At 36.4% G+C, this 25,441-nt stretch overlaps 5 protein-coding genes across 5 annotated transcripts in view; 3 read left to right on the plus strand and 2 right to left on the minus strand.

The window, feature by feature from the left end:
- Positions 1-7,395, plus strand: part of LOC107556162 (tau-tubulin kinase 2-like) — a 32,448-nt gene extending 25,053 nt beyond the window's left edge. The window contains exon 16 of the mRNA XM_016239210.1: positions 7,385-7,395. The gene's annotated coding sequence lies outside the window, so the exon portion shown is untranslated. The remainder of the gene's footprint in view (positions 1-7,384) is intronic.
- Positions 440-6,787, plus strand: LOC107556163 (zinc finger protein 106-like). The gene is made up of 12 exons (XM_016239211.1): positions 440-857; positions 1,315-1,376; positions 1,461-1,667; positions 1,830-1,887; positions 2,240-2,305; positions 2,709-2,906; positions 3,054-3,689; positions 3,794-4,043; positions 4,135-4,186; positions 4,485-4,633; positions 4,991-5,051; positions 5,200-6,787. The coding sequence occupies exons 5-12, from the start codon at positions 2,259-2,261 to the stop codon at positions 5,235-5,237; spliced, it is 1,431 nt and encodes a 476-aa protein (XP_016094697.1). The 5' UTR covers positions 440-857; positions 1,315-1,376; positions 1,461-1,667; positions 1,830-1,887; positions 2,240-2,258; the 3' UTR covers positions 5,238-6,787.
- On the minus strand, positions 5,761-16,113 carry LOC107556125 (calpain-3-like). Its single transcript, XM_016239160.1, has 16 exons — positions 15,832-16,113; positions 14,321-14,390; positions 13,111-13,212; positions 12,554-12,711; positions 12,195-12,206; positions 11,088-11,296; positions 10,343-10,376; positions 10,059-10,085; positions 9,482-9,550; positions 9,350-9,407; positions 9,201-9,265; positions 7,403-7,471; positions 7,207-7,285; positions 7,005-7,121; positions 6,808-6,866; positions 5,761-6,633 (listed from the first exon to the last, which is right to left on the minus strand). Exons 1-16 carry the CDS (start codon positions 16,111-16,113, stop codon positions 6,607-6,609), a joined length of 1,437 nt encoding a protein of 478 aa, XP_016094646.1. The 3' UTR covers positions 5,761-6,606.
- A 1,099-nt stretch (positions 16,114-17,212) lies between these two features.
- LOC107556126 (nuclear receptor-binding protein-like) lies at positions 17,213-22,649 on the plus strand (the record flags this gene model as incomplete). The annotated part of the gene is made up of 11 exons (XM_016239161.1): positions 17,213-17,855; positions 18,611-18,935; positions 19,065-19,187; positions 20,266-20,367; positions 20,824-20,956; positions 21,072-21,159; positions 21,254-21,304; positions 21,456-21,591; positions 21,777-21,830; positions 21,918-21,981; positions 22,573-22,649. Coding segments are annotated over exons 2-11 (1,065 nt in total), but the record flags the coding sequence as incomplete, so codon positions are not given.
- Positions 22,650-23,998: 1,349 nt separating this feature from the next.
- LOC107556127 (macoilin-like) overlaps positions 23,999-25,441 on the minus strand; it is a 16,451-nt gene continuing 15,008 nt past the window's right edge. The window contains exons 10-11 of the mRNA XM_016239163.1: positions 25,341-25,394; positions 23,999-24,806 (exon numbers count right to left, since the gene is read on the minus strand). Coding sequence (XP_016094649.1) covers positions 24,619-24,806; positions 25,341-25,394 — 242 coding nt within the window. The 3' untranslated portion in view covers positions 23,999-24,618. The remainder of the gene's footprint in view (positions 24,807-25,340; positions 25,395-25,441) is intronic.

Consider the following 25,441-nt stretch of genomic DNA (forward strand, 5'->3'; position numbering starts at 1 on the left):
CCTGAAATGTTTGTCTTTTCATCCTGAAATGCGAGGCAAATGTTGGATCACAATAATTAGGAACCACAGTTTCCACAAATCCCTTCATTTGATTGGGATGTTCTCTTTTATTCTGGAGGGCAAGGGCAATGACTGTACAATCGAGCGTATTATGCAGTATTAAACACGTATTTATACCGATTTCATCAGGCTCCGAAAATTCTTCAAAAAGAACACAAAGAATGGCCTTCTCAGCTGCCATAGCTGCAACTCTTGCGTCACCAGAACAGTGTGTTCAACGCACCACCGTTTCCGTTTAAAAAACGTTTTGCACCGTTTGTGTCGGGGCTGAACGCAGCCCTGGACTCTTGATGGCTTCAGAGTTGAGACAGAACAACCAATATAATAAAATAAAATCCTGATTGCATAATAGCACAGTAGGTGGCGATATGCACAAAGATTGCAACTCGCCATAAAACCAAGAAGAAGAAGAACACGTGGACGGGCGTCGCAACACACTCAAAACTCATAAAAACGGTTTTGTTTTGTTTTTTGAAAGGACTCTCTTTATGACTATTATCTCTTAAGATTGGTATAAAATTGATCAGTAATCTCTCAGTTTGTGGATGGCCTGATTAATGTTCAGTGACTGCTCTCCATGTCGAGCATAGATTAAAATTTATAAATATCTAATCCATAGCTCTATTTTGTTACTCAAAATATTATGTGTCCGTGGTGATTGTGATCGAGACATTCCGGCCGGGTTTCTTTCATTTAACGTTACGTTGAGAAACAACACAATGAGCAAAAAGACCAAGAAAACCAACGTCAACATTGGCATTAGATGTTTTATCTGCGGTCAGCAGTACGGACAAAAGGTTTGTTGGTTTAATTCTATTTGAAACAGTTTTATCTGATGATTTGTTGTTCTCTGTTGCATCCTTAAACAGTGTATGGTCACTTTAGTATTGTGGCTTCAGATTAATTAAAAACCACAATAAATATGTGTTAGCCTATTTTTGTGTGCGGGATATATCGAAGGACCCGCCCCTTTTTAAGTTTTAGATTTTTATTTCATAGCCAAAGATTATAGAATATAAAGGGACTTCAGTCATAACCATGAACCATTATTTGGTATTTGCCAGTCTGTTGCACGTGATATTTCGGGGCGGGACATTGTAGATAATATTTGATTGGACAACACCAGTGAGTGCAGGATGAGTCATCAATATTTTTGGTCTATTGCCAATTCAGAAGGAAGACATTGCATTAAAACGATGCGCACATTTATTTTGCATTTATGCCTCTCGCTGATAAGATTGTTTGTTTTTACAGGTTATGGACATGCATATGCATTCTTATTTCCACCAAGAAGCAATTGAGAAGATCAAGGGCAGGTATGGAATTACACAGAACTGATTTTCGTGTCTTTCTCCGCTATATAAAGTAAGATGAAATAAGCACTGTTGTTGTTGCTGCAGTGAACAGCTGCATAAATGTTGGGCATGTGATGTATCTGTGATGGGACTAGAGCAGTACAAGGAGCATATTGCTACCCGTAAGCACAAACAAAGTCTGTTTAAACTCCATGGTAAAAGAAATAAAAGAAAACCTCTTCAAGTGGACTACAATATTAACCTGACTGATAATGAATTAAAAGCCATTTATGATCTAAGACAGCAAGACCGGTAAGTTTATCTTATACATTAAATACATCTATCTCTATTGTTAATAATATAAGTTTGAGTGGATAAATTGCTGTTTAAAATGAGTTTGCTCATTATTTTATTTATAATAATTTGTTTGTGAACTAGAACCAGAGATGAAAAAAAATATTTTTATCCATTTAGGAGAGAAAGAAAAAATCTGGACCAATGTTCTATCTGCTTTCATAGTTTCCCTGAACAGGTCGGTAATTTTGTGTTTTGGTAGAGTAATGGTAGAAGTCGAGTTGGTGGAGTAAATCAAAGCATAAATGGTAAAGTTCATAATATACAGGACAGTACTACCTTCCCTATGAGAATAACAATGTTGGATGGAGTCTACAATATTCAGCTTTATAATTTTTCAGGGAATTAAAATCATATTATCAGTAAGAAATACTTTTGTGTATGGTAATGGTGGACCTTTAACTCATTGGCGTTCCCAAATTAAATGTTAAATGCAGCCATTTTAGGCTGTAATTTTTAGGCACATCATGGCTATGGATGTATACATTAGATCTATTCTTTTATAATTAACTTAGTCTTTGTTGTAACAGGAGTGGGATATGCAAACATATGCATGGTTTTGTCCACCATCAGGCAGTTGAGCAAATGAAGGGCAGGTATGAAACTAAAAAGTGTTGTTTGTCATGCCCTGCTTTAAAAGAAAGTTCACACAGAAATGAAAATTATTTCATAATTTACTCATTTAAAAATGGACAATAAAGACTTATAAAAAGGTTTATATTTCAAAATAAATGGTGTTCTTTTGAACTTTCTATTCATCAAAGAATATTTTTTTCAACATTGATGATAATAATAAGTGTTTCTTATTCAGTGTATTAGAATGATTTTTGCTCAAATAAATGCATCCTTGGTGAAGCTCCAAAATTAGCCACGATAGCAGCTTAGACATTCTGCTTAATAACTCCTTTTGAGTTCCATGGAAAAAAGGCACAGTGATTACAGGGTGAACTTCATCTTTATTAATGCAATGCCAAAAATTATCTGCTTTTCTTCTTGCAGTGAACACGAGCATAAGTGTTGGGCCTGTGAAGTATCTGTGATGGGAATTTCAGCGTTTAAGAAGCATATTGGCACCCAAAATCACAAACAGAAGCTATTGGAATTCATTAAGAATAGAAAACTTGGACAAAATACAGTGGACTACAGTGTTGAATTTAATGAGCTTAAAGACCTTTGTGCCCAAAGAGATCAACAAAAGTAAGCTTGTCAGCTAGTTCATGTGGTTATACGTTTAATTATACATCTTTTGAATGGCTGAATGATTCGGATGCATTTGCATATGTCAGTTATTTGGTCTGTTGCATTAGACATTTGCTGTTAGACTTGTTGTTTCCTCCTTGTCAGATTTATGAAAAGAAAAGAGAAAATTGAGAAGTGGAAAGAAGCAAAAAGGCAAAAGACATGGAGGTTCATTCAGCCAGAAATCACAGCTGAGAATGAGCATTGTACAATACCTTTCATGGCGAATGAGGAGTTCACAGCTGACCAGTTGCTACCATCATGCCAATTCTTCTCCCTTTGTGAAAATCTAAATGACCATCCAGCATCTATCCAGTATAACCTAAACCTGCCTATACAGAGAGAAGAGAGCTTACTTAATACGTATAGATCAAATTGGCCACTTGTGAAAAGGCCTTGTCTTGAGAGACCATCAGAAAATATTCCTCAAGAAATGTCTGCTCAGGGCACTCGTCCCAACCCTGATGGAAAAGGTACAGATGTTTGTGTAAACGACGTGACTCCAGAAACTGATGATGGTACTGCTGCTGAGCCTACATGTGCCCCTGGACTGGTCCAAATGAGGATGGAGGCCAACATACCCAACTTGATAGCAACAGGTGGAGTTTGTTTAACACGGAAGGCAGCAAGTGGGAATGAAGCTACTGTTCCTAATCCTCCACTACAAAAACACACTCATTCCAAAAAGTCTAGGTTGAAAGTAAACAGAGCAACATCACAAAGTGAGCAGAGCATGACCAGGTGAATAAATGATGAATTTCAGATGCTTTTATTTGCTTAAACTCTTTGAGACTCATTCTTTCATAGTCTCTAACATTTAAACCTTAACATCCTTTTCTCCCTAGAGAAGGCATGATTGGACAAGAGCCATACGTAGATTCTCTTCCGCCGGTATCTTTACTGGCTGAGATGTTTGAAAGCCAGACATCAGAAAATGACTTGGAGATCATTGAAAACGTTCAGCCTCATACTGTGCCTGTTAAGAAAAACAAATCAAATGAGTGTGACACAGAACAGGGAGAAACATCACTGGAGCATCCCAGCAGCTTTGAAGCCATCTCCTGCAATGTCCAGAAAACCAAGAAAAAAAAACAAGTATAAGAGTTTTAGAGTGAAGTTGTGTCTAATAGAAGTATCTGGAATTCACAGAAATGTGTCTTACAGTTTTATTCATTTATTTTTACAGGATGTTTCACATAATCTGAATCCTAAGACGAACAGCAAAATATCAAAAAAAAGTGCGTATTCAATTTGATCATAGCTTTAATTAACATTTCTTATTTAAATTAAATGTATTATTATTTTTTTAATTCTCATTTTATCAGTGCAAGAAAATGCAAATTTGGATTTTCTATTTTAAATTTTATTAGGTGAATAAGTACATTGTACAAAATATCCTTGTTTCACATAACACACATTAGTCATGATTTATTTAATAGATGTTAAACCTCAATCAGCTGTAATTGATAATTCAGCAGTGTCTCTACCAGTAACAGTACATGTCATGATGTTCATCTGTGTGTATATGATTCTCAGGGAAAGTGAATAAGTTGATATCGCTGTCTTTGAAAGAAGAGGAGTTGAGCAGCTCTTTGGAGAATGTAGGTGAGCAGCTGTTCCAGGCGTATTCCACCCTGCAGAGCGCATACACGGAAGTTCAGCATCTACTGTCTGTTAAACAAGAGGTACGTGGCTGTTCCATTAATCTGCATTGCAAACTCTTTTCATACTTCAATATTTTAGTAGCCTACAATTTCTTTTTAAGCCTACACCATATTATTGTTTTCCACAATGTAAATTATTTTTACTGTCGTTGATGACGTTTCTAACTAGCAGCTTTGCTCTTAGTAAGACAAAGACATTTTCCCCCCACATTTTTCTGTAGCCATTTTGTACTACAATTAAACTCTTAAAATGTAAAATGCTCTGTAATATATATATAATATATACTATTGCAATTGAATATTAATTATACTGTAAATTACACAACTACTACAATAATCATATAATTATTTTTAAACTATAAATTCCTCTGTTGTCAGGTTACCTCAGAGATGGCCTCGCTCAGGGCAAAGCGCATAAAGATTCTGCAGGATATAAAGAGTAAGAGCTCTTTTAATGTCTCGCTTATGTACTAACAATGTATGTATTTTTTTTATTTCAAGTCTGAGATTAATATGTAATATTGTGCATGTAATCATGCTTGTTAATAATTATGCATAATTGTTGTTTATGCTTAATGTTTTGACAGATCCCGGTGACCTGCAGGAGGAGTTAAATGCCTCCTGACAGCCGTGCGAACCTCTGAGGAAGGATTCTTCTTTAGCAACTCACTGAGCCTCACAGAGCAGCTGAACCACAGGTCCCACTCCTGGAAGTATCTGATGCTGGACCTACCTCTCAGTGCACAAAACTGACCTCTGAGCATGTATCTCATCTGAGGGCATAGACTGCATTGCAAAGCCCATAACTGCACCATTATAACAGACTTTTGTTGTAGGTTTATGGCAGTTCACATTGGATTATGCATTTTTTTTAAAGATTTATAAAAGTTTTATGCCTTTATTTAGATAGGACAGTATAGGTTGACAGGAATTGAAGTGGGTGTGAGAGGGGGATGGGATCGGGAAAGGTCCGCGAGCCGGGACTCGAACTCGTGACACCCAAAGCGCAATGGCGCTGTATGTCGGCGCGCTGCCTACGAGGCCATCGGCACAGATACATTGGATTATGCATTCATTTGATTAGATAGATGCAGATTAATTCTAAAGGAAAATGTTTTGCTCTGATTCTGGCATGATAATATCATTTCTATCTTGACACAAAAAAAAAAAGTTTGCTCGAAAGTTTTTGCATGAAAGGAGATCTCGGAGTCCAGCAAAGCTTCCATCCATCTGAAGATTCAGGTCCGTTAAAAGACTTTCAAAAAAGCATCAGTTGAATATGTTCATTCTTTGCCTAGTACAGTAAGTAGTGTAGTAATATGGAATCATCAGTTCAGTTAATCATGCTTACAAGACATCAAACTAACATATTCATTCTTGCTCTCAGAGGTTTATAGTTGTTTTATTCACAGGAATCTAAATAATATTTTAAAATGTTCAAAATAATTGGTTGTTTAACTTGTTTTTATTATCTGTGTTCTTGCTACTCCAGCACAAGAAGCTTTGTTTATACTCGAGGTTAATTGTGAATAAATGTAATCATAAAACCCTTATGACTGGTTTTGTGGTTCAGGGTCACATTTATTGTACTATTTTGTGCTGTTTGTTTATGCTCTGAAAATCATGGCTATGATAACAACTGGAATAGAACCGTTTGAAGTTGAACACTTTATTTAGTTGAATTATTTACAGTAGCACACACATTTTTCAAGGATGGGTTCAAATGAGTGTCATTTTTGGCATGACATTTAATATGACAACATTCTGTCACCTTAAACATACAGTCGATCAAATAAGTGTTTTACAAGATCTAAATGAGCTGTCATGGTCCATTCAGTAGCTCATAATCAAACCAGTTTGTTCTAGACCCGCATTTGCTGAAGAAAGAAGCCACAGTGGTGTACAGTACAATTGATTCGAATCCAGATCTTTCTCCACTTAATGGGTTGAAAACGGGAAACTTTCCACCAGGTTTATCTTATGTGTTTGTGTCTTTAGGCATACATGGTCAGTTGAAGCCACTGTGTATATAGTATAGAAAACAGGAACTTGTTAGTGTAAATAGCAGTGATCAGTACAAATATGACCAAATGTGTTCCAATAATAATGCAAATATGATTGAAATCGATGCTGCTTGTAAATCTTTATTCTGTTAATATTCAATAAACCAATTAAGAAAAAAAGATGCTGCTCACCTCAAAAACATTGAGCTTGATAATGCCATCTCCATCCTTGTCAAAGGCTCTGAATGCCCCTGTAGAAGAATCTCTTTTACTACACGTATCCGATCGCTACAAACTTGCATCTCAAAATCTTGGTTGTAATGCCTTAATGAACTTAAAGTTATTTTAGAAGAAGAATATGTCTGAACAGAAAAGACCATCACACTTACTGAACATTCCCTCAAGTCGCACTAAGCAGCTAATGTAGCTGTCAAAATCCATCTCCATGTGTTCGTTGGCGTATCGCATGCAAATAATGTCATACAGCTGGTTGTTGAGTTGAAAACCTGAGGGACAGAGAAATATCTCAGGGCTCAGCCCAGTAAAAATGTGTATATCATCAAATTAAATAAATACATCTGACAGCCTGACCTGCTTCAGTAAGAGCGTTCCTCATCTCAAAACTGCTTATCGTACTGGATTTGTCTGTGTCAAAATGTGTGAACACCAGCTGAAAATAGTTTATAGAGAAACCGTGTGTCTATGGCTTTAACATTTTGTTGTAATACAGTGTATTACAAAAGAACATAACTGGACATGCTTTATAAAGGCGAAAACAATTGAATACCTTCCACTTTTTAATCTTGTTCCATAAGTGTTTAAACTCTTGCAGGTTTAGGTGGCCTGTTCCATCAGTCTAAGGTATCGTGGTTAAGTTACATTTGTACAGCTGTGCCATTGTGCATCTAGTCCACAAGGGGGACCGTTCACATGCTTGTAAAAAGTAATTTCAATATTCAATATTGAAGGGTCGTTCCAAACCGAAGTGCTCAAAACTGGCCTCTTAAAAGGACTCTTCGGAATGAAGGATTTCGAAGGGTACAACTGATGGACACTTCGGGCCCCCATGATCCTTTGCATAGGGAAGTTGTTTGGCGTCACAGAATTCAACTTCACCTATAAATGTATGTATAGTATTTTTCTATACAACTGTAATATTTATACGAGTTAGATTTGGTACATTATTACGGTCTATTCACATGTTTCAAATACATAGACACCCAATATACATTACAAATACATATTACATATACAAATATACATTATATTTAACGTAAAAGGTGATTGGGGGTCAACCAGCATACAAAACATGCGACGAAGGCGCTTCCTTGATCGTCTCGTTAAGGGGACGCAGAAGTGCGTTCCAAAAAAAGTTTTTTTTACCCATACACTCGTCATCCCTTCGAAGGTTTCACTCTGGAGGGTAAACACTTTGAAGGGATTAGGGCATAGGGATGAATCCTTCCGAATGGAACGCAGGGTAGGTCCTGTCCAAATACCCACACTTGTGATCTTTGCACTTGACCACTTGTCTACTTAATTGATGTATTTCCTGTATTTGGCCCAAGTGTTCAAGTGGGCATGAAGACCACAAGTGTGTGTAGAACTTTTCATTACCTGATGGGACACACTTATAGTGTTGTAAATATGTAAGTGTTTACAGAGCTTTATTTTGATTTTCAATACTTTGCATTTACAAAACAAATTTCTGTCTGTTCAGTAGTGAATGAAAATGAATGAGCAAGCAGTTGAACGTACATCGGTTGTACAGAACACTTCTTATTGTGGTGAATTATGGGATTAAATGAGTGCACTCAATGTCGACTATATTTTTGGACACCATTATAAATGGCTGTTACTTCAAATAGTGCATTATTTAAGAGTATGGGGGCGATTTTGGGCATAGCATAGTTTGTTTATTCATTTGCTGGATTAGGCCGAGTAATTGCTTTTCTTCCATGTTCTTTCCTAAATTTTGAGTAGGCAACCATTTACAAACCCATTTTTGTTGGTTGCCGGATTTCATTTCTTTGCTTTAGAAATGTTAAGGTGCAGTCACATTCACCGTTGTTCAGTGAATTTTCGAGTTCAATATCCAGTCATTTAAAAAGTATCTACGCGATTGGGAATTTCATTTGAAGGCAAAAGTTTTCCCCATGCAGATTTCCCAACGGGTTAAAGTTGGTCATGTGAATTCACTGCACTGACCAACAGAAAGCTGCTGGGTTTTACGTCTATGTGAGCTGTGCTTCATACATTGCTATACAATGACAAAGTAGACTGGACCTTTTTTGCCTGCAAAATTTCATTGGCAAAAAAAGGCTAGTTGTCAATGGCATAGAGATGTATGAAGCACTGATCACACAGATGGCATTTTCAAACCCAGCTGCTTTCTGATTTTTAATGTGCTGAATTCACGTGACAAACCTGAGAATGAGCAAAGTCTGTGTGGGGAACTTTTTCACCCTCACGGGAAACTCCTGATTGTGCTGATTCCTATTGGCATGACTGGATTTTGCCCAATGTGATTTTGCACATACATACATTATTTGACCATAATGCACAGCAGATCTAGTGAAGGATACATCCATAAGTGCAATCATACTTCTGCAGCTCTCCAGACTGAACCCCTCTGTTTTCAGCTCTTTATCTGAAGAAAGGAATGGATAGATAATCAAAACCCTACAGACAAAGACATACAAAATAGAATCAGTGGCAATAAGATTTTACTCACGTTTGGCAACCACTCTATTAAGGACAGTTCTGAGTTCATTGGCATTAATCTGCATGTCCTGCAAGAAGAAAGAGTCACAATGATGTGAAGTGAATATGGCATTCAAACATGCACTTCCATAACTCAACTCACGTCTCCAGCTAACTGCTGAAAGATGGCTTTGAACTGCTTTTCCTCTTCAGTCTCCTCCTCCTCAAATGGCTGAACATGAGAAATAAGAAATACGGAATGTACAACATACTAAACATCTAAATATGTGTGCATGTGCCTTTAAACAGTTCAGTGTTTAGATTTATTTTCTTCACTTTTTTCATAAAAAAAGAGCAAATCCACTTAATCTTTGCTTATAAATGGTCTTTAGATCAGAGTTTTAAAATTGTCCTTTTCTGTGGCTGTTGCAAATAAGAATTACATCCCAACAAGGGAGTTTTGTGGTTATTATTATGATTCTGAGTGTCATTATGAATTATAGTTTTGACATACTGTACAAGCTCATGCTGTCCACGTGCTGTTTGTTATTACTGAAGCAGAAAAGAAAAGAAAAACAGCTGCATATCTACAGCAGTACACCCAATTAACAACATCACAATGATTTTTCATCTCCTTTTCCATCTTTTTATCCTTTTTATCATCTGACGTGGGCTAACAGAATATCAAACAAGAAAGGAAAGAAACTGATGGAACATCTTCATCACATTTCCATATTTACCTTGATTTTCTTCTTGACATCATCCATCTGTTGGTATAAGAAAGTGAAACATATTAGATATAAAAATATCTTTTTTTAATTCTCTTTTGCGATTATGAAGAGGAAGAGAAGAAACTATTTGGGTGTTACTTCTTTTGTTCAATTGTACGAAAACTTCTAAATGAATGATCTGCTATATTCAAGAGACCAAACTACTTGACATAGTGATTGATAGACAAGCACAGAGACAGGATGAAATATGAGGTGCCGCAGAACATGACAGACAGAGACAAGTGTGGACTCACCACAGACTCCGCCTCAATCTCTGCATCTATAACCCTGCGAGAAAACATGCAGCTGTCAGCCAAATACAGGAGCATTAGCAGGTCAAGAGGTTCTTTCAGAAACATATCTGACTGTAACAAGAGCTTACATTTAAAACAATATAATTTATCATCAATACATAATAATTTTCATTGAAAAGTTTTTATAGAATAAGATACATATTTCATGTACATTTGTATATGAAGAATTATATATACAAATAGGTTGTCAATCAATTAAAATTTTTAATCTAATTAATTACATGATGTGGTGATTAATTAATTGCATATTACCCACAACAGATTAGTGTGTTACATGAGAAAAGCATGAAATAAATACTACAAAAAGTAGTAAAAAACTTATTTTTGTTTTTCATTTTAAATGAAAATTATCTTTTCAATCTTAATAATCTTAATTATCTTAATAATTTTTTTATTAATTCAATATAATTTGTTTTATTTTCAGATTTGTTTATTAATATGTAAATATGTTTTTTTTTAATGAAATGATGACCAGTAGGTTGCAGTAAATAACTTTATGAAGCAGTCATTCATTCATTCTTTCTTTCGATTCGGCTGATTCATTCAGGAATGAAGTAAATGGCTCTCTTTATGAATGGGCCATTCAATCATTGGTTCACCCCCATTCGTTAAAAACGCGGATTCATTCAGAAATAGTGTGTTGCTTGGTGACACACAACAGTTCTGTTGTGGCTTTAAGACTCACTCTGAGGTGCTCCTGTTCTCAGAGAAGACTCGGAGCAGAAACTCGCTCTCCTTGTGGGGATCAAAGGTGGATGGGATAATGACATACTCGCCCGGTTTCAAGCAAAAACGCTCCGTTACCTCACGCATGTTGGCATAGGACTTGCAGCGAGCTGTAGAAGCATTATAAATGAAGAAGTCCTTTGGCAGCTGTTGTTGGTTGCCCTTCATCTAAAATCAGGATAGCAGATAGAACATTTCAAAACAAAGAAATACATGAGTTATTTTATTCTGTAGCGAATCAATACGTTTTTGTAAGGAAAATATCCATATTCAAAACGTAATAATCACTTTAATGTAGCTTGCGCTCACAGTTGTAAAGGGAAGCAGTTCCGGGGGAATGACGTATGAGGTCGGCTTTGCATATGCGCCGCTCAGAAGTGACGAACCCGGAAGCGGAGGGGAGAGATCAAAACAAAACAATGGTCACGAATTAGAAGTACAAAACGAGGATTTGTAAAGAAGAATGTCAGAGGATTTCAATATAAGCCAAGAGGAGACTGGTTTTCCTTTTCTAAAGTAAGGAAACTTTGCTTCCTTTGCTCCTGTTAACAAACGTTGGTTTTCACGAGACTCACCAGCGCATGCGCAACACTGCCCTCATACATCATCCGCCCGGAACTGCTTCCCTTTACAACAGTGAGTGCAAGCTACATTAAAGAAATTATTACGTTTTGAATATGGATATTTTTCTTACAAAAACGCATCGATTCGCTACAGAAGGCCTTTGTTCACCCCCCAGAGCTGTGTGAGACACTTTTTTTTATGGATGGGTGCTTTTTATTTAACTTGTTTTGGACTGAAGCATGCAACACCCGCTGAGTGCCATGAAACAGCTTGAAAGATCAAAGACAATTTTTAATATAACTCCGACTGGATTCATCTGAAAGAAGAAAGTCATATACACCTAGGATGACTTGAGGGTAAGTCATTTATGGGCTAATTTTCATTTTTGGGTGAACTAACCAGTACAATGAAGTACTGGCAAACAACAAAGATGTGTCTGTTTATATGCAGTCACACTGACATATGATGTCATCACTGCGGTCTCTTCATGATGTAGTCATACCTCATTAGGAACCTATAAAACAGTGGGTAAATCAGTGTTAAGATAAATCAGCAACCATGGTAATTAACTGAAAAACTTTAAGTTATTAAACTGCTAACAAACACGTCATTTAGCCTTGCACATTTAGTCCAAAAAAATAAAGGTCACAACCAATGCCATAGAAAAACCTTCCAGTGAACAGTTCTTTTAGTAATTATTTTTTTTAGTGTGAAGAACATAATCTGAAGAACCTTTTTTCCACTATAAAGAACAGTTTGTGCATGTGAAAGGTTCCACGGAACTACAAATGCCAATAAAGTACATATGTGTTGGTTACATATGTACTGTTCTTTGTACTGAGGGTGTTTAATTGAGCGCACCTCATAGATGGCGAAGCCAATGTTGTGTAGGATGGCACCTGAGCAGCGCTCTTTTCTTCTGTCCTTCTGCATTAATGCCACCACCACCGTACAGGTCTTCTCTTTAGTGTCCGCCTCCAGAAGAACCAGGCGGAACTGAGGGTTCGTCCAGTATGTATCTGTGACAAAATGGACAGAAAGAGCTTTGATTAGTGGTGTGGGGATTATTGTGAAATTATATTTATATTTAAACTTTTTTTAGTAAAAAAAAACATAAAACATTTTCATTACTGGAAATAAAAAATAACTAACTTAAAATATAAAAACTTAAAAAAAAAAATTTATCTATAGATTATCTGTTAATGTACAGTAAGGTGCTTTTAAAACCATCTCATGAGGGCAAACGAGTCTACAATGTTGCAAGATTATATTAGATACCCGGAAAGTTTCTGCAGCCACCAGCAGAAGCTGTTTAAAATAGTTGAGCTTGTGCTTCTTTTCAAGTTTTTATATCAGAAACCATATCTGAAATTCAGGATGGTCCAGTTTTGATGTCCATACCTGAAAATGGAAAATGCCAGCATAGTTTTCAGTGAAGCTCTGGTCATGGGGAACCACCCTCTTCAGGACTATATCATTCAGGGTCAGGCAAGTAATGGCAGCCAGCAGCCAGCAGTCTCCTGTAGATGTTAATATAACAACAAAATTAATGTTTCACTACATAGCATTACAACACATATTTTTATTAAATATAGGTGACACTTTATTTTCAAAATAGAAATGTAAGGGTATGTAAATGTATATATTTGCTGTAACCCATTGCTTTAGGGGTTTGCACCACCTCTTAATCAACATTTTTAAGTCATACAAATAAAAATAGAAATACAATATTAGCATAGAACATAGAAACATAAAAATGCAAATATGATTAAATATCTAAAATATTTAGATATATTAATTCCATAAATATATATTTTATATATTGGAATATTTTGCCACATTGTTTCATTTATTGTTTCATTTCAGTTAGGTCTTGTACAATATAAAAATATTTTATGCTTGGAATATAACGCATTATGCATGACTTGTACAGCCCCAGTACAGTATTTTAAAAATAGTGGACTCATCTTCACCAAAGTAAAAATAAATAATTAATTAAATAATGCATTATTGCTAATGGAAAAAAATTAAAAGGTTTAAGTTTAAACAAAAAGCTGAACTGAAAAAACGTTGGGTATACTGTACACTGTACAGGTACAGAAATGAGCGCCTTTGCTCTGCGCGCCTCTTGCATTCACCGGATGCCACTGTGGAACACAGCACCGCAACACGGATGCCACAGCGGAAACTTTATTCATTTCTTCAAGTCTTGTGTCACGCAACCGATCGATTTTCCAACAGTGTATTTGGATATGCTGAGAGAAAAGGAAATGGGTGGCATTCCTGTACGCAGGCCACAAGCGGGTGCTACGTAGTTAGATTACATTTAGTAATCTAAATGCAAGTAATCTTTAGCAAATTTCTAAATGGTTATCTACTTTTTATACTGTGCCCAAATTCACTTAGCATTTAAAATGATTGATATTAGTTTTTTAATGATTTATAGGCCAAATAGAATTGTAATTTTATTTTCAGATAAAATAGAATTTTAACATTGCCCATTGATCATGCCATGAGAGAAAATAATTATTTGCTATCAATATCATCTTGAATTTGAATACTGGTGCATCCCCAAACACATTATGTATTTTTATGTATTTAGATTGTCCTATATTTGCGCTTTCATACCCAGGTCTCCTTGGCAGATATCTGTCCTGTTGGCTCCCCCAAGAATGAACTGTGGATTGCTACAAATGTCCTGTTTAGGAATGAGAAACACACATTTATAATTGTTATAAAAATATTTTACATCATAACTGTATTTTTAGATTTCTACAAGCTTCAGAAAAAGAATATGACTATATCTGTGAAGATCTCAGCACCACCATAGAAATTCAGCAGCTGTAGGTCATAAAGTTTGCTGACCGGAACTTTGCTAGCGCGTTTTTATGAGGCAAGATAATGTACAGTATGTAAGTCCTTCTCATTCTTTTTTAAAGTGTCAGTAAACGCATATGAAAATGTGTGACTGACTTTTTGAAGCTCCAATCCAAAAATTGATTTAACGACCTAGCAAAATGTCCAGTAACCTGATTTTTTGAAAGCAGTATTATGAAGCGAAGCTAGTAAATGTATATGTCACACATCAGTCAAAACAAATAGGTAAACTTTTTATAAGTTACATGAAATGGACTGACAAAAAACACCACATATATCCACTAATGCAAATGCATGACACATTTAATCCGTCTATACTTTAAAAACTAAACGTTACTTCAACATCTTTGCTTATATTATTAATAGCGATGATAAGAAAATATAGCCACATATCAAACCTATTGACAAGTCCATAATCAGGTAGAGCTCTACTTTATGAAGCACTGGCACAGCATAGTATGCATGATTTGGCAAGTCAGCTGCTTGAGACCCCAGAGCGTGTTAAACCACAGCCATGTCCCCAACACACGCACACACACACTACACAAACATTTTTGTCTGCAAAAATATCTTATCTCATGCTGCCTACTCAGATAAAAACTGCAAACAAAAGCAACTGCTTGTTGCTTAGGTATGTAAGACCAACTGAAAAACTGAAACATTGCAATGAATTATTAATCAAGAGTAAATACATTATTTTTATGCATGTTTGAAGAAATGTATGGAGATGGTCATGTAAGGAAATAAACTGACATTCTCACAAAATATAAAAATTGCTAAAATAATATTTTAAAAATACAAATGAAATTAAAAATATTTAATTTATTCAAATTAATTACATTCAATTCAATTAAAAAAACATAATTTGATGTGTAAAGCCATAGTTCACTTCTGGGTCAAAACTGACCTGAACATAAAATATGCAACAATTTAGTTTAAATGGTTATATCTCTTTAAAAAATAATTGTGGGGGGGAAAATGTATTTTGATGGCCTTAATCCATTTGCAGTTTTCTTCCTCATACTAAAATTTTTATTTATTTTTTAATTTGTTTGTACTGCTTCATGGGTCAAAACTGACCTGAACGCAATAGGAGGGTTACATTAAATTAAATTAAAATATGTTTTGAGCCAAGAAGAAAATATCCCCATGCAGAATTGCAGAAATGATATGATCATTTAATCCAAAATACATCTCTCTACCACAGAGGGTCAAATGCAACTGATCTCATGCACAGTGCCACCTTACGGTAGGTCACTCACCGATGGGCGCTTCCATTCAAGCTTTAGAGGGAACTTTTCACTGTAGAAGAGAGAGGAATCCTGGGCAGGGAACAGGGGGTCTTCAAACAGCACTTTCTTACGTACATATTTGTCTCTGAGCTCCTGAAAGTCCTTGAGACACCTAGCATCTTTAACAGCCTCGTTGCGACTCAAAATGGCTGAATAAATGTTTCCCGGGGCAGTAAAACCACTGCCCACAGTCTGTGGAGCAGCTTCAGTCAGTTGGACAGATGTTTCTGAGAACTTCTGTTCTCCTGCCATATTACTATTTGATGACAGATGTCAAAGGAGCGATGAATGAATATAGGGCTCAGTATCAGTATCCGAGGTAGCTAAATTTTCTCTTAGTCCTTATTTCACTCCTCTGTTCCTTTATATTCTGGTGGAGGCACACCCCTGGTCATGTACACAAATAAACACTCAGACTAAGGCAAATGCTCTACACCGGTTCACACACACATGCACGCATGCTCACATGTGCTTGCAACTTTTCCCTGTTCCTCTTAGAAGCTAACTCTATTTATAGGCCTCCTACAGGGACCTGAGGGTTTCTCTCTTTCTGCCTGTCTAATGGGGGCATGATTCCCAGCTGGTGACCTCAGACATTTCCAATGCAGATAATGGAAATTACAGAGGTCCAGTCAAAGATTAGAAAAGTAAAACCCTGGAGCACTATACCACAAAGCATCCGAATGTATATTTCTACAAACCTTTACAGATGAACACGCAGGTGTTAAAAAGTTCATTCTCCATCACGGACATTTTTTAAAAAGTATACTTAAAATTTCTATTTACTTCTAATACATCTACTATACCAAATATACACATGCTGTACATTTGATATATTCAGACATAATACATTTCTCTCTCTTTTTATGGAAAAAGGTAACTGGCAGTGGACTTTGCCTTTGTGTGCCCAATCTCAAGTTTCTTTTTCTAAAGAAATTTGCCATATCTACTACTCTTCAAACCTTCTTGTCATTTTGCAAACCATCAATCAAATAAATAAATAACCACAACCCTACAAAGTGGTTTGGACAAATGAAAATGAATGAATGAATGAATGAATGTGGCCTACAGGACAGAAAGTTGCATTATGTATTAAATGTATTTAGAGGTCTTCTTTTGAACACATATCATAGGCCTATGTCTATGTAAGGTAAGTGTAAACGGGGCAAACATATAATTTATGATATATATCATACAATATATAAACGCATCATATATAATCATCTCTCTACAGGTAGTGAATTCATATACAAAGGATGAACGAATAAATGTGTATCATTTCTCCGTCTCGGTCATCGAGGGGTTAAATCATGAGCTGTGAAGGTGGCGCTGTGTTACTTTGGTCCTGATTTACACTCGCTTAATAAACGACAGCAGTTCATACAGGAATAAGCAACAGCGCACCTCAAAACTCGGAGCTGTCGCCATTTACCTGTAGCTTTTTCAGGGATATCGGTGTTTATTTAACTTAAGTCCATTCGTGTCGTAATATTTAAGTGTTACGGGAGAAACAACTCGTTCAGTAAGGACTTTAGTGAAGAACGCGAATATCCGGGAGTGTAGCATCCGCGGCTATCTGACTAAACGCATCAAATCTGACAGCCAGTAATATTTGTCTTTCTGTTTTAGCTGACTTTAATGGCCGGGAAGTTTTGATATTTTGCTTATTTTATTTAACATTTACCATATCGCCCAAGGACATCTATTTCTCGGATATAATAATCGCGAATGCTCCGGAGGCCGCGGAGCTGCGCTGCTAGCTTCTCACTCGCGAGTCGGCCAAGGGGAAAGTGAACAGTCATTTCATATCTTGGAATTTCTGTGGACCACTAACTCTCACCTTTGACAGCTACACTCCTACACGGACTCGTATTGTTTGAGGATTTATCATTTTTTCTCATCGTCTGAGGATTTTCCTCCTCCGTGTCCTCAACAACCAGCGACTAGCTGCTTCCGGCGAGCTGGCGACGCCGCTCATCTCAGGATAGACAAAAGTATGTTGTGTTGTATTTGTTTCTTATCAGTGAGGTGGGATAGTCGGCTGTAGTCTGTTTTGAGTGCTTGAGCATAAACTGAGGCCTTGGTTGAATTGAGGACAGGACTGTGAGGAGAGAGAAATGATGTAAACATTACTAAAGCAGCGTGTCTGCTCATGCCTCAGGAATTGTTACGGTCTTGTACAGTTTTGGAGGTCAAAATGACCTTAGTTTTAAGTGAAACTGACACAGTGACACTGAGCTAATTCAGTTCAGTTTCTGCTGTTTAGATTTATCCTTCATTTAAAGTTGTTAGTTTTTTGTTTGTGTTTTAGAGTGAATGTGTTTTGCTGGTTCCCTTTCGTTTCAGATTTGGGCACATTCAAAATCCATAATTTACATGGAATATCATAACATTTAACCTGAAAAGTGTCATGTAAGTTACATGGCTCACTTTACTTGTATTTTGTTTACAATCATCTTCATCAGTTGTCATAGAAGACAATCAGGAAAATCTACAAAACAATAAAACGAAACCGAAATGTACAAATTAAATAAATATTATAGTAGCTATCTTTGTAATTGCGGTCTCTAAATCCTTAAAACTGCAAAGGTTATGGAAAGTAATTGGTCAAAATGTAGAAACCCTGAATTTTGATTGAATTTGGCTGAAGGAGGGGGAAAAAAAACTCTTGACTGAATTAATATTTGAAGCTGTAACAATGTGACTCATGTATTAAAGGCAATATTTTACAGTTTATACTCTTTTGCAGCACTCTGCCTCCTGCCCTTGAGGTGTGAGTCAGCCAGATTTCTTTTCCTGTGGCCGTTCAGGACAGCACTGTCAGTTATCAGTCAGTGATGTCAGAAGAAGGAAAGCAGAGCGCCACACCTGCCCCTGCATCCACTATGGACATGAAGTCTGAGTCCACAGCCTCGCCACCTACCGGCCAGGCAGTTTCAACTGTGTCTCCCCCGGTGTCCACAGTAACACAGCCTGCACTACCTGCAACTGAGGATGAGGAGGAGGAGAGCGAAGATGAATCTGAGATTCTGGAGGAAAGCCCCTGTGGACGCTGGCAGAAACGGAGAGAAGAGGTACATTCCAAGTCTTATCAGTAGCTTTGTGTAAAGAATGGACCAAAATTTAAGCCATAATTCATCGATAATGTTCCCCTCTGCTAAATGAAGACTGTGTTCATTTTTGAACCCCCTCCCCCCCAACAGGTTAACCAGCGCAACGTCCCAGGTATTGACAATGCTTATCTTGCCATGGACACAGAGGAAGGTGTGGAGGTGGTGTGGAATGAGGTCATGTTTTCTGAACGAAAGAACTTCAAACTACAAGAGGTAAAACTACTAACTGTGTGCCTGCTTGTGTGCTACTGACTTCTATCTGAAATAATGGCTGAAGCTTCAATGATATTCAACAAGGAAAACATGTGGAGTATGACTTTGTGCATCAGAATGGAAGTATGCTAAAACTTACCTTCAAATCTGCTTTAGTATTATCCAATAGATTGCATAACCTAAATAATGTCATTGTGATGGAAAGTTGTTTCAGATGAAGATTACATAAATTGTAATAATGTTTCGCAATGTTACACACTTTACTGTGTTTCTGATCAAATATGCAGCTTTGGTGAGATTTCTTTCAAAAAAACTTTTATATGGAACATGCAGGATCAGTTTTGATTTCATGTTGACATTTCAAGGGATCTTAACTGTTACTGATATGACTGAACTGAGAGTTTGCTGTTAGTAACACAAAACACCTTTATTTCAAATATCCTGCTAAACCTTTGTTTATTTAAACCTGATGGAAGCATAATCGGTGAGTGTTACATAAAGTAGTCTGACCTGTTTGCTGCCTAGCCTTTATGGAAACAGCATTATCGCTCTGAGCCTTCTGCTACTTATGAAAAGTATTGTAAGAAAAGCATTCTCTGTGGTTATGGTTTTATCTCTTGTGTGTTGAAATATTAAAAAGGTCATTCTGCTCTTTTTAATATTGCATACTTCACTCATCATTGTCATTGCCTGTAAGCGTGTTTAATCAAACCCGATTCATTAATGCCTGGCATAGAGTGGTGGACAGCCATCTGTTTGGCCCGTCCACATACTGCGCTCCGCTCTGTTTGACAGACACTCATTGTGGAATTCAAGAAGTCATTTTAGACTTAGAGGTTGCGTTTTGACAGGCTTTGCTGTCTACTCTGCTGATTGCATTTCCCATAAGCACATGTGACTAGTTTTTCCCTTGATCATTTAAATTAGTTTGTTATTGCATGATAAAATAATAAAGTTAGAGTTCAGTATTTTATTATAATAGCCAGTTCCTCTAAAAATCAAAATGTTGTGTTACATATTTCTGTCAAACAGCTCCCTCAAGGTTAAATTAATCTACTTTTCTTTTTATATTTCTCAGGAAAAAGTGAAAGCGGTGTTTGATAACCTCATCCAGCTGGAACATTTGAATATTGTAAAGTTTCACAAGTACTGGGCAGATGTGAAGGAGAACAGAACCAGGGTATGAAACGCAACAACAAAAATATAAAAAATGTCCCATTTTTGAAGTTTGTTTTTAATCATGTTTTTTTTTTTTTTTTGGTCACCACTTGTAAATTCAGTTGGTTTCCCCCACACTAGTGTATGATGTGTTGCATGTAGCAAACTAAATTTAATTAACAATCACAAATATCAATCAGTGATTCTGAGTGTTGCAGTATAGCTGAAATATGAAGAAAATATGAATGAAGAAATACCCTCAAAAAAAAAAATGCATACACACTTTTTTTAATAGTTAGATGCATTGGATGTTTCTTTTTTTCTCCTCCCTTTAAGAATTTATGGTTAAATATGGTAACCGTTACTTGTTCACCATACCCCCCACTGTTGACTGTCTACAAGAGCCAATCAACTTTTCAGCATAATATGTTATTGTGATGTGAAGTGTCATGTTTCTCTGTGTATGTGTGTGTTTTAGGAGTTTATTCAGAAGTGTCTGGAGGTGGACCCCAGTAAGAGGCCCACAGCCAGAGAGCTGCTTTTCCATCAAGCTCTGTTTGAAGTGCCTCTTTTGAAACTATTGGCTGCACACTGTATCGTCAGTCACCAGCGTGAGTCATGAGCTAATCTCATTGTCATTCAGACATTTCATTTCATGTCAACTACTTCATGAATGGAATGCAATGAAACTAAACGCATTAAAACCATTTCCCCTTTGGCTTCTAGACATGATCCCTGAAAATGCTTTAGAGGAAATTACCAAGAATATGGACCCCAACCAGGTCATAATGGAAAGGAAAGAGGTCCAACTCAAGTGAGTCTCCTCCTGTGATTCATGTGTGCCTTGTTCTTGGTTTTAGGTTTCAAATAAGCTGTCATGCCACCTAAATGGCTTCTTTTCCCATCAGACTCTCACAGTTTCCTGCTTTGGAGCTTGACAAGTTTCTTGAAGATGTGAGGTGAGCTAAAACAAATAATAATCTAATTTATAAAAAAAAAATGTTAAGAAAGAAAGGAGTTGGGCCAGATTCAAATGTTAAGAAAGCAGTCACAATGTTCAAACAGGCATAAATGTAATATCAACATGTGCTCTTGGTTCTCGTGATGTAGGAATGGGATCTATCCACTGACTGCCTTCGGCATGCCCTGCCCACAGCAGCCTCAGCAAGAGGCTGTCAAGTCCCCCATCGTGCCACCCTCTGTCAAAACGCCTACGCCTGAGCCTGCAGAGCTGGAGACCAGGAAGGTGAGAAATGGACTGATTTAAGAGACAGTGACCAACTATCAATGATTAAGAATAAATCACCGTTTTCTTACCTTCCCCCACTGTCGATCAGACAAATCTAGACAGGTGGTTACAGTCAAAGTCAACAGGATTTGCAGACATTTAGTAACATATGTTTGTGTTAAAGATAATCTTTCTCCTTTAAGGTTGTACAAATGCAGTGCAACATTGAGCCTGTGGAGGAAGGAGCAAAACATCATGTAAGGATTTTTCCTGTTTATTGCTGTAATGACGTTGAAGTTGGATGATAATTCTGTGTTTAAAACTTCTCTCGGCTCTTTTTATAGCTGACCTTACTGCTAAAACTGGAAGATAAGCTGAACCGACACTTGAGTTGTGATTTGGCACCAAGTGAGTACTTTATCAGGCCCCAAACACACTCTACACAAGCATGTAAACACTTCTAGCTACACAGCTTGATTTCACATGCCGTTGTGTTCTGTAATGTGTCAGAATGAAGCACAAGTATGCGTTGTATTCTCAGCTGCAAGAGACACGGCTATAATGGGCATCAGCACAGACGGTTTTGTCTTTCAAGTCAAGTTGCTCAGAATCAAGAAGCTTGCAGAGTTAGTTCAACTGTCAACATGTTTATATCTAGCTACCTGAATGCACATCCGGTTTAATCCAACACAGATGTTTGTACCACCACATGAAAAATAAGCAATTTACAATGACCATTTGCATTCAACCAAATTTGTGTACCTGCGTAATATGTTTCTGGTCTAATGTTCTCGTTTCTGTTCTTATTTGTGAATTATAAAATAATTGTGTTACAAAAACATGCAGATTCTCTAAAGTGCATCAGATTCAGATTAGAATTGTGACTATAGAAAAGTGAACTGTGTTAACATATGGCAGTTTTCCACCAGCAGCATGTTGACTTATTGCAACAACGGAGTATTGCTGAAACTTAAGAACGGTGTTCTCTGTGTGTTTTAGATGAGAATGTACACGAGTTGGCCGTGGAACTGGTCCAGCTTGGCTTCATTAGTGAGGTAAGATGTTTCACTCAAGATTTAAATATATACTATCATTCTTTTTGGAAAGAAATTACTTTCCTTTCTTTCTGTTCATCCAAAAAAAAAAAATTTCTCAACTGGTCTGCATGCTAGTATACTGTAACAATTGTTTGACATATTTGCAGTATATTAAAACTCCGGGTTTCTGGTTGGGCAGCATCATTTGGAGCAAGTTTGCACTGATTTGTTTTATGTTCATGGCAATAAATTTCATATTCACCTCGATGGTACATCAACATCATGTTACAAGCGGCTAAGTTGAAATTATGCATGAAATATGGTTTAACTACTGAAAAATTCTAGTTTTCTTCTCATTGGTAATTGTTGCTTTTCTATTATAAAATGGTTCGAATTGCAAATTGCTTCAGCAATTTGACTGGAGTGGAAATGATTTCGGAAATATTGAAATGCACACAAGGTTTTTTTTTTTTTTTTCTTAATGCAGACCAGCAGTGACAAATTGGAACAATTTTAAATGAATTAATTCATTCTGTGCTTATTTTGAAAGGAACAACAGGCTTTGTATCAATCCCTCTCTCAGTTTGGTCTGTTTAACGGGCTGAAAATATTGCTCAGAATCATTTTGAAGTGTCTATTTTATCTCATGCAAAACATTCAGAAACTCAACTGCTTTTACTCTATTGACACTATCTTTTCAAATTTGCACCATTTATTGATATAAAGATGAGATACAGAGTACTTCCATTCTTTGTCTGTTTCATTTCATCTAAGTACAATATTAAAAGGAACGGTTCACCTAAAAAACTAAATTCTGACGTTATTTATTTACCCTTGTGTCATTCTAAACCCATATGACTTATCTGTCTCTGTGGAATACATATACTATATATCATTTATTTGTTTTATTTTTGAAGTTAGTTTGAACTGTTTTTGTCCATACAATAAAGTTAGTGGGGTCCAAAATGACACTGAACCCCACTGGCTTTCACTTCATAGGTTTGGTTGAGAAAAAAGAAAAAGGTGTGCGTAAATGTTGGCAGAACTTTCATTTTTGGGTGAATGCTGCCTTTAAGTCTCTTGTGTCAGAAATGTGGGAAAAAAATACAAGATTATCATTGAAAATGACTTTATTTTTTTAATTAGTAATTTTAATGAATTACTACTTCCAGAATTATTGGAAGAAAACAGCCCTTGCACAAATGCACAATTAGACATCAAAATCTTTTCTTTTTTTTCCAAAGCAATCATTTTACATAAATTGGCATGCAGACCAACAAGTAGAATTACAAAATTAAACCATTATTTCATCTTGGTTTAGGAAAAAAAAAAAAAAAAAGAGTATGTCAAGCCAGAAAAATAAACTTCTCATTAAAAATTATCCCATCGATACATAAAAAAGTCAATTTCAGAAACATGAAAACCTACAAACATTTTTTTGGGGTGTTGATCACTTCTGTTATAACGTGTGTAATGTAAAAAGAATACAAAACGTTACAAAGCACTCAAATATTCACATACTGACTTACGTTTGATATTGGCTTGTTATATAAATTTAATTCACATAAATAATGAGGCACAGAATGACCAAGTGAGGCATTGGCCTGTTATTGTCATGGCTGAAGAAAAGCCTCTTCATTTTAAACCCAACACAGGATATCTTGTCCTCACAATGAACTGTGCTCCTCATCAAGTTCACACTTTTCATTATACTGGTATCTTGCCATTTATGCAGTTTGCAGCGGTTTGCTCAGCATTCGATGGTCGCCTGCTGGTCAACAATGTATTTACAGTCAACTTTGATTCTGGAATGAATCTCAAAGCAAGGTCACCTATAAGCGGCCTCAGTGTCTCTGCTGGAATCAGTAAACACAGCCGAAGACTCACCAGAGGCTGTTGGCATTGTCAAAAGGCAAAGTTTTCAGGCAAATCTTGAAGCAGAGATGCCCCCGTGTTTGGAATGTCGAGTCAAAACAATCCTTCAAAAGCCGATTTGTCCTTGCTGGTCTTATTTCTTAAGACACTGATACATGAGCGCTCTGGGATTCAGCATGTAGCGCTCAGAGTTGAAGAACTTGAGGTACTGAGGCATAGAGGACCTGGGGGCCATGTACGACATACCTGGAGCCACGGCCATCGCTTCAGCAAGCTTCTGCTTCATTTCTTTGACCTCATGGTCTTGTTTCAGAATTTTAACTGTAAAGAAAGACATTAGAGATATTCATATTGTGCCCAATACTGATGAGGATGATTTGATATTAATCTATGTTATTTCTATATTAATTGATATTTATATTATACTACTAAAAAACTTAAATACATTTTTAGTCCAAATAAATACATAAATATAAAAAACTAAAATGAATAATTTAAGTGCTACAAGGTTCCAAAAGGTTCTTTTTTGTGTGTGAAGAATATTTAAATAATATAACAAACTTGGAAATGTTCCGTGGATGTTAAAGGTTCTTCACTGAACCATCGATGCCAATTAAGAACCTTTATTTTTTTAAGAATAATTGAATTTAGGCATAATATTATTGTGCAGTATGAAAATAGATATTCATTTTAACATCTGCTAAACATTTAACAAGTGTTATTAAATTATTAGTGTTATTGAATTCTAATATTAAGTGAGGTTTAGATGAAAGCAAATGTAATCTTAATGTAAAAAAAAAAAGTTGCAGTGTGGGTCTTGTATGGATAACTGGCATAATTTGAAATGAGATGAACCTTGCGCTATCTCCAGCTGTCTGCGTGCATCTCCGAGCGCAGAGAAGAGGTCTACTGTCATAATTATAGCCTTCCATGTTCATTTGTTGCTGTCGTAAAGT

The sequence above is a fragment of the Sinocyclocheilus grahami genome, unplaced genomic scaffold, assembly GCF_001515645.1.
Source record: "Sinocyclocheilus grahami isolate Dianchi unplaced genomic scaffold, SAMN03320097.WGS_v1.1 scaffold556.1, whole genome shotgun sequence".
In the NCBI taxonomy this organism is placed as follows: Eukaryota; Metazoa; Chordata; class Actinopteri; order Cypriniformes; family Cyprinidae; genus Sinocyclocheilus; species Sinocyclocheilus grahami.

Bases quoted from the DNA above. Each gene is read 5' to 3' on its own strand.
- LOC107556163 (XM_016239211.1), top strand. From the start codon at position 2,259: ATGCATGGTTTTGTCCACCATCAGGCAGTTGAGCAAATGAAGGGCAG. The intron at 4,044-4,134 runs GTATAAGAGTTT...TTATTTTTACAG, and splicing joins AAACCAAGAAAAAAAAACAA to GATGTTTCACATAATCTGAA. The intron at 5,052-5,199 runs GTAAGAGCTCTT...ATGTTTTGACAG, and splicing joins GATTCTGCAGGATATAAAGA to ATCCCGGTGACCTGCAGGAG.
- LOC107556125 (XM_016239160.1), bottom strand. From the start codon at position 16,113: ATGGCAGGAGAACAGAAGTTCTCAGAAACATCTGTCCAACTGACTGAA. The intron at 9,551-10,058 runs GTAAATATGGAA...TCTCATGTTCAG, and splicing joins ATGTCAAGAAGAAAATCAAG to CCATTTGAGGAGGAGGAGAC. The intron at 7,472-9,200 runs GTATCCTTCACT...ACGATACCTTAG, and splicing joins GTATGATTGCACTTATGGAT to ACTGATGGAACAGGCCACCT.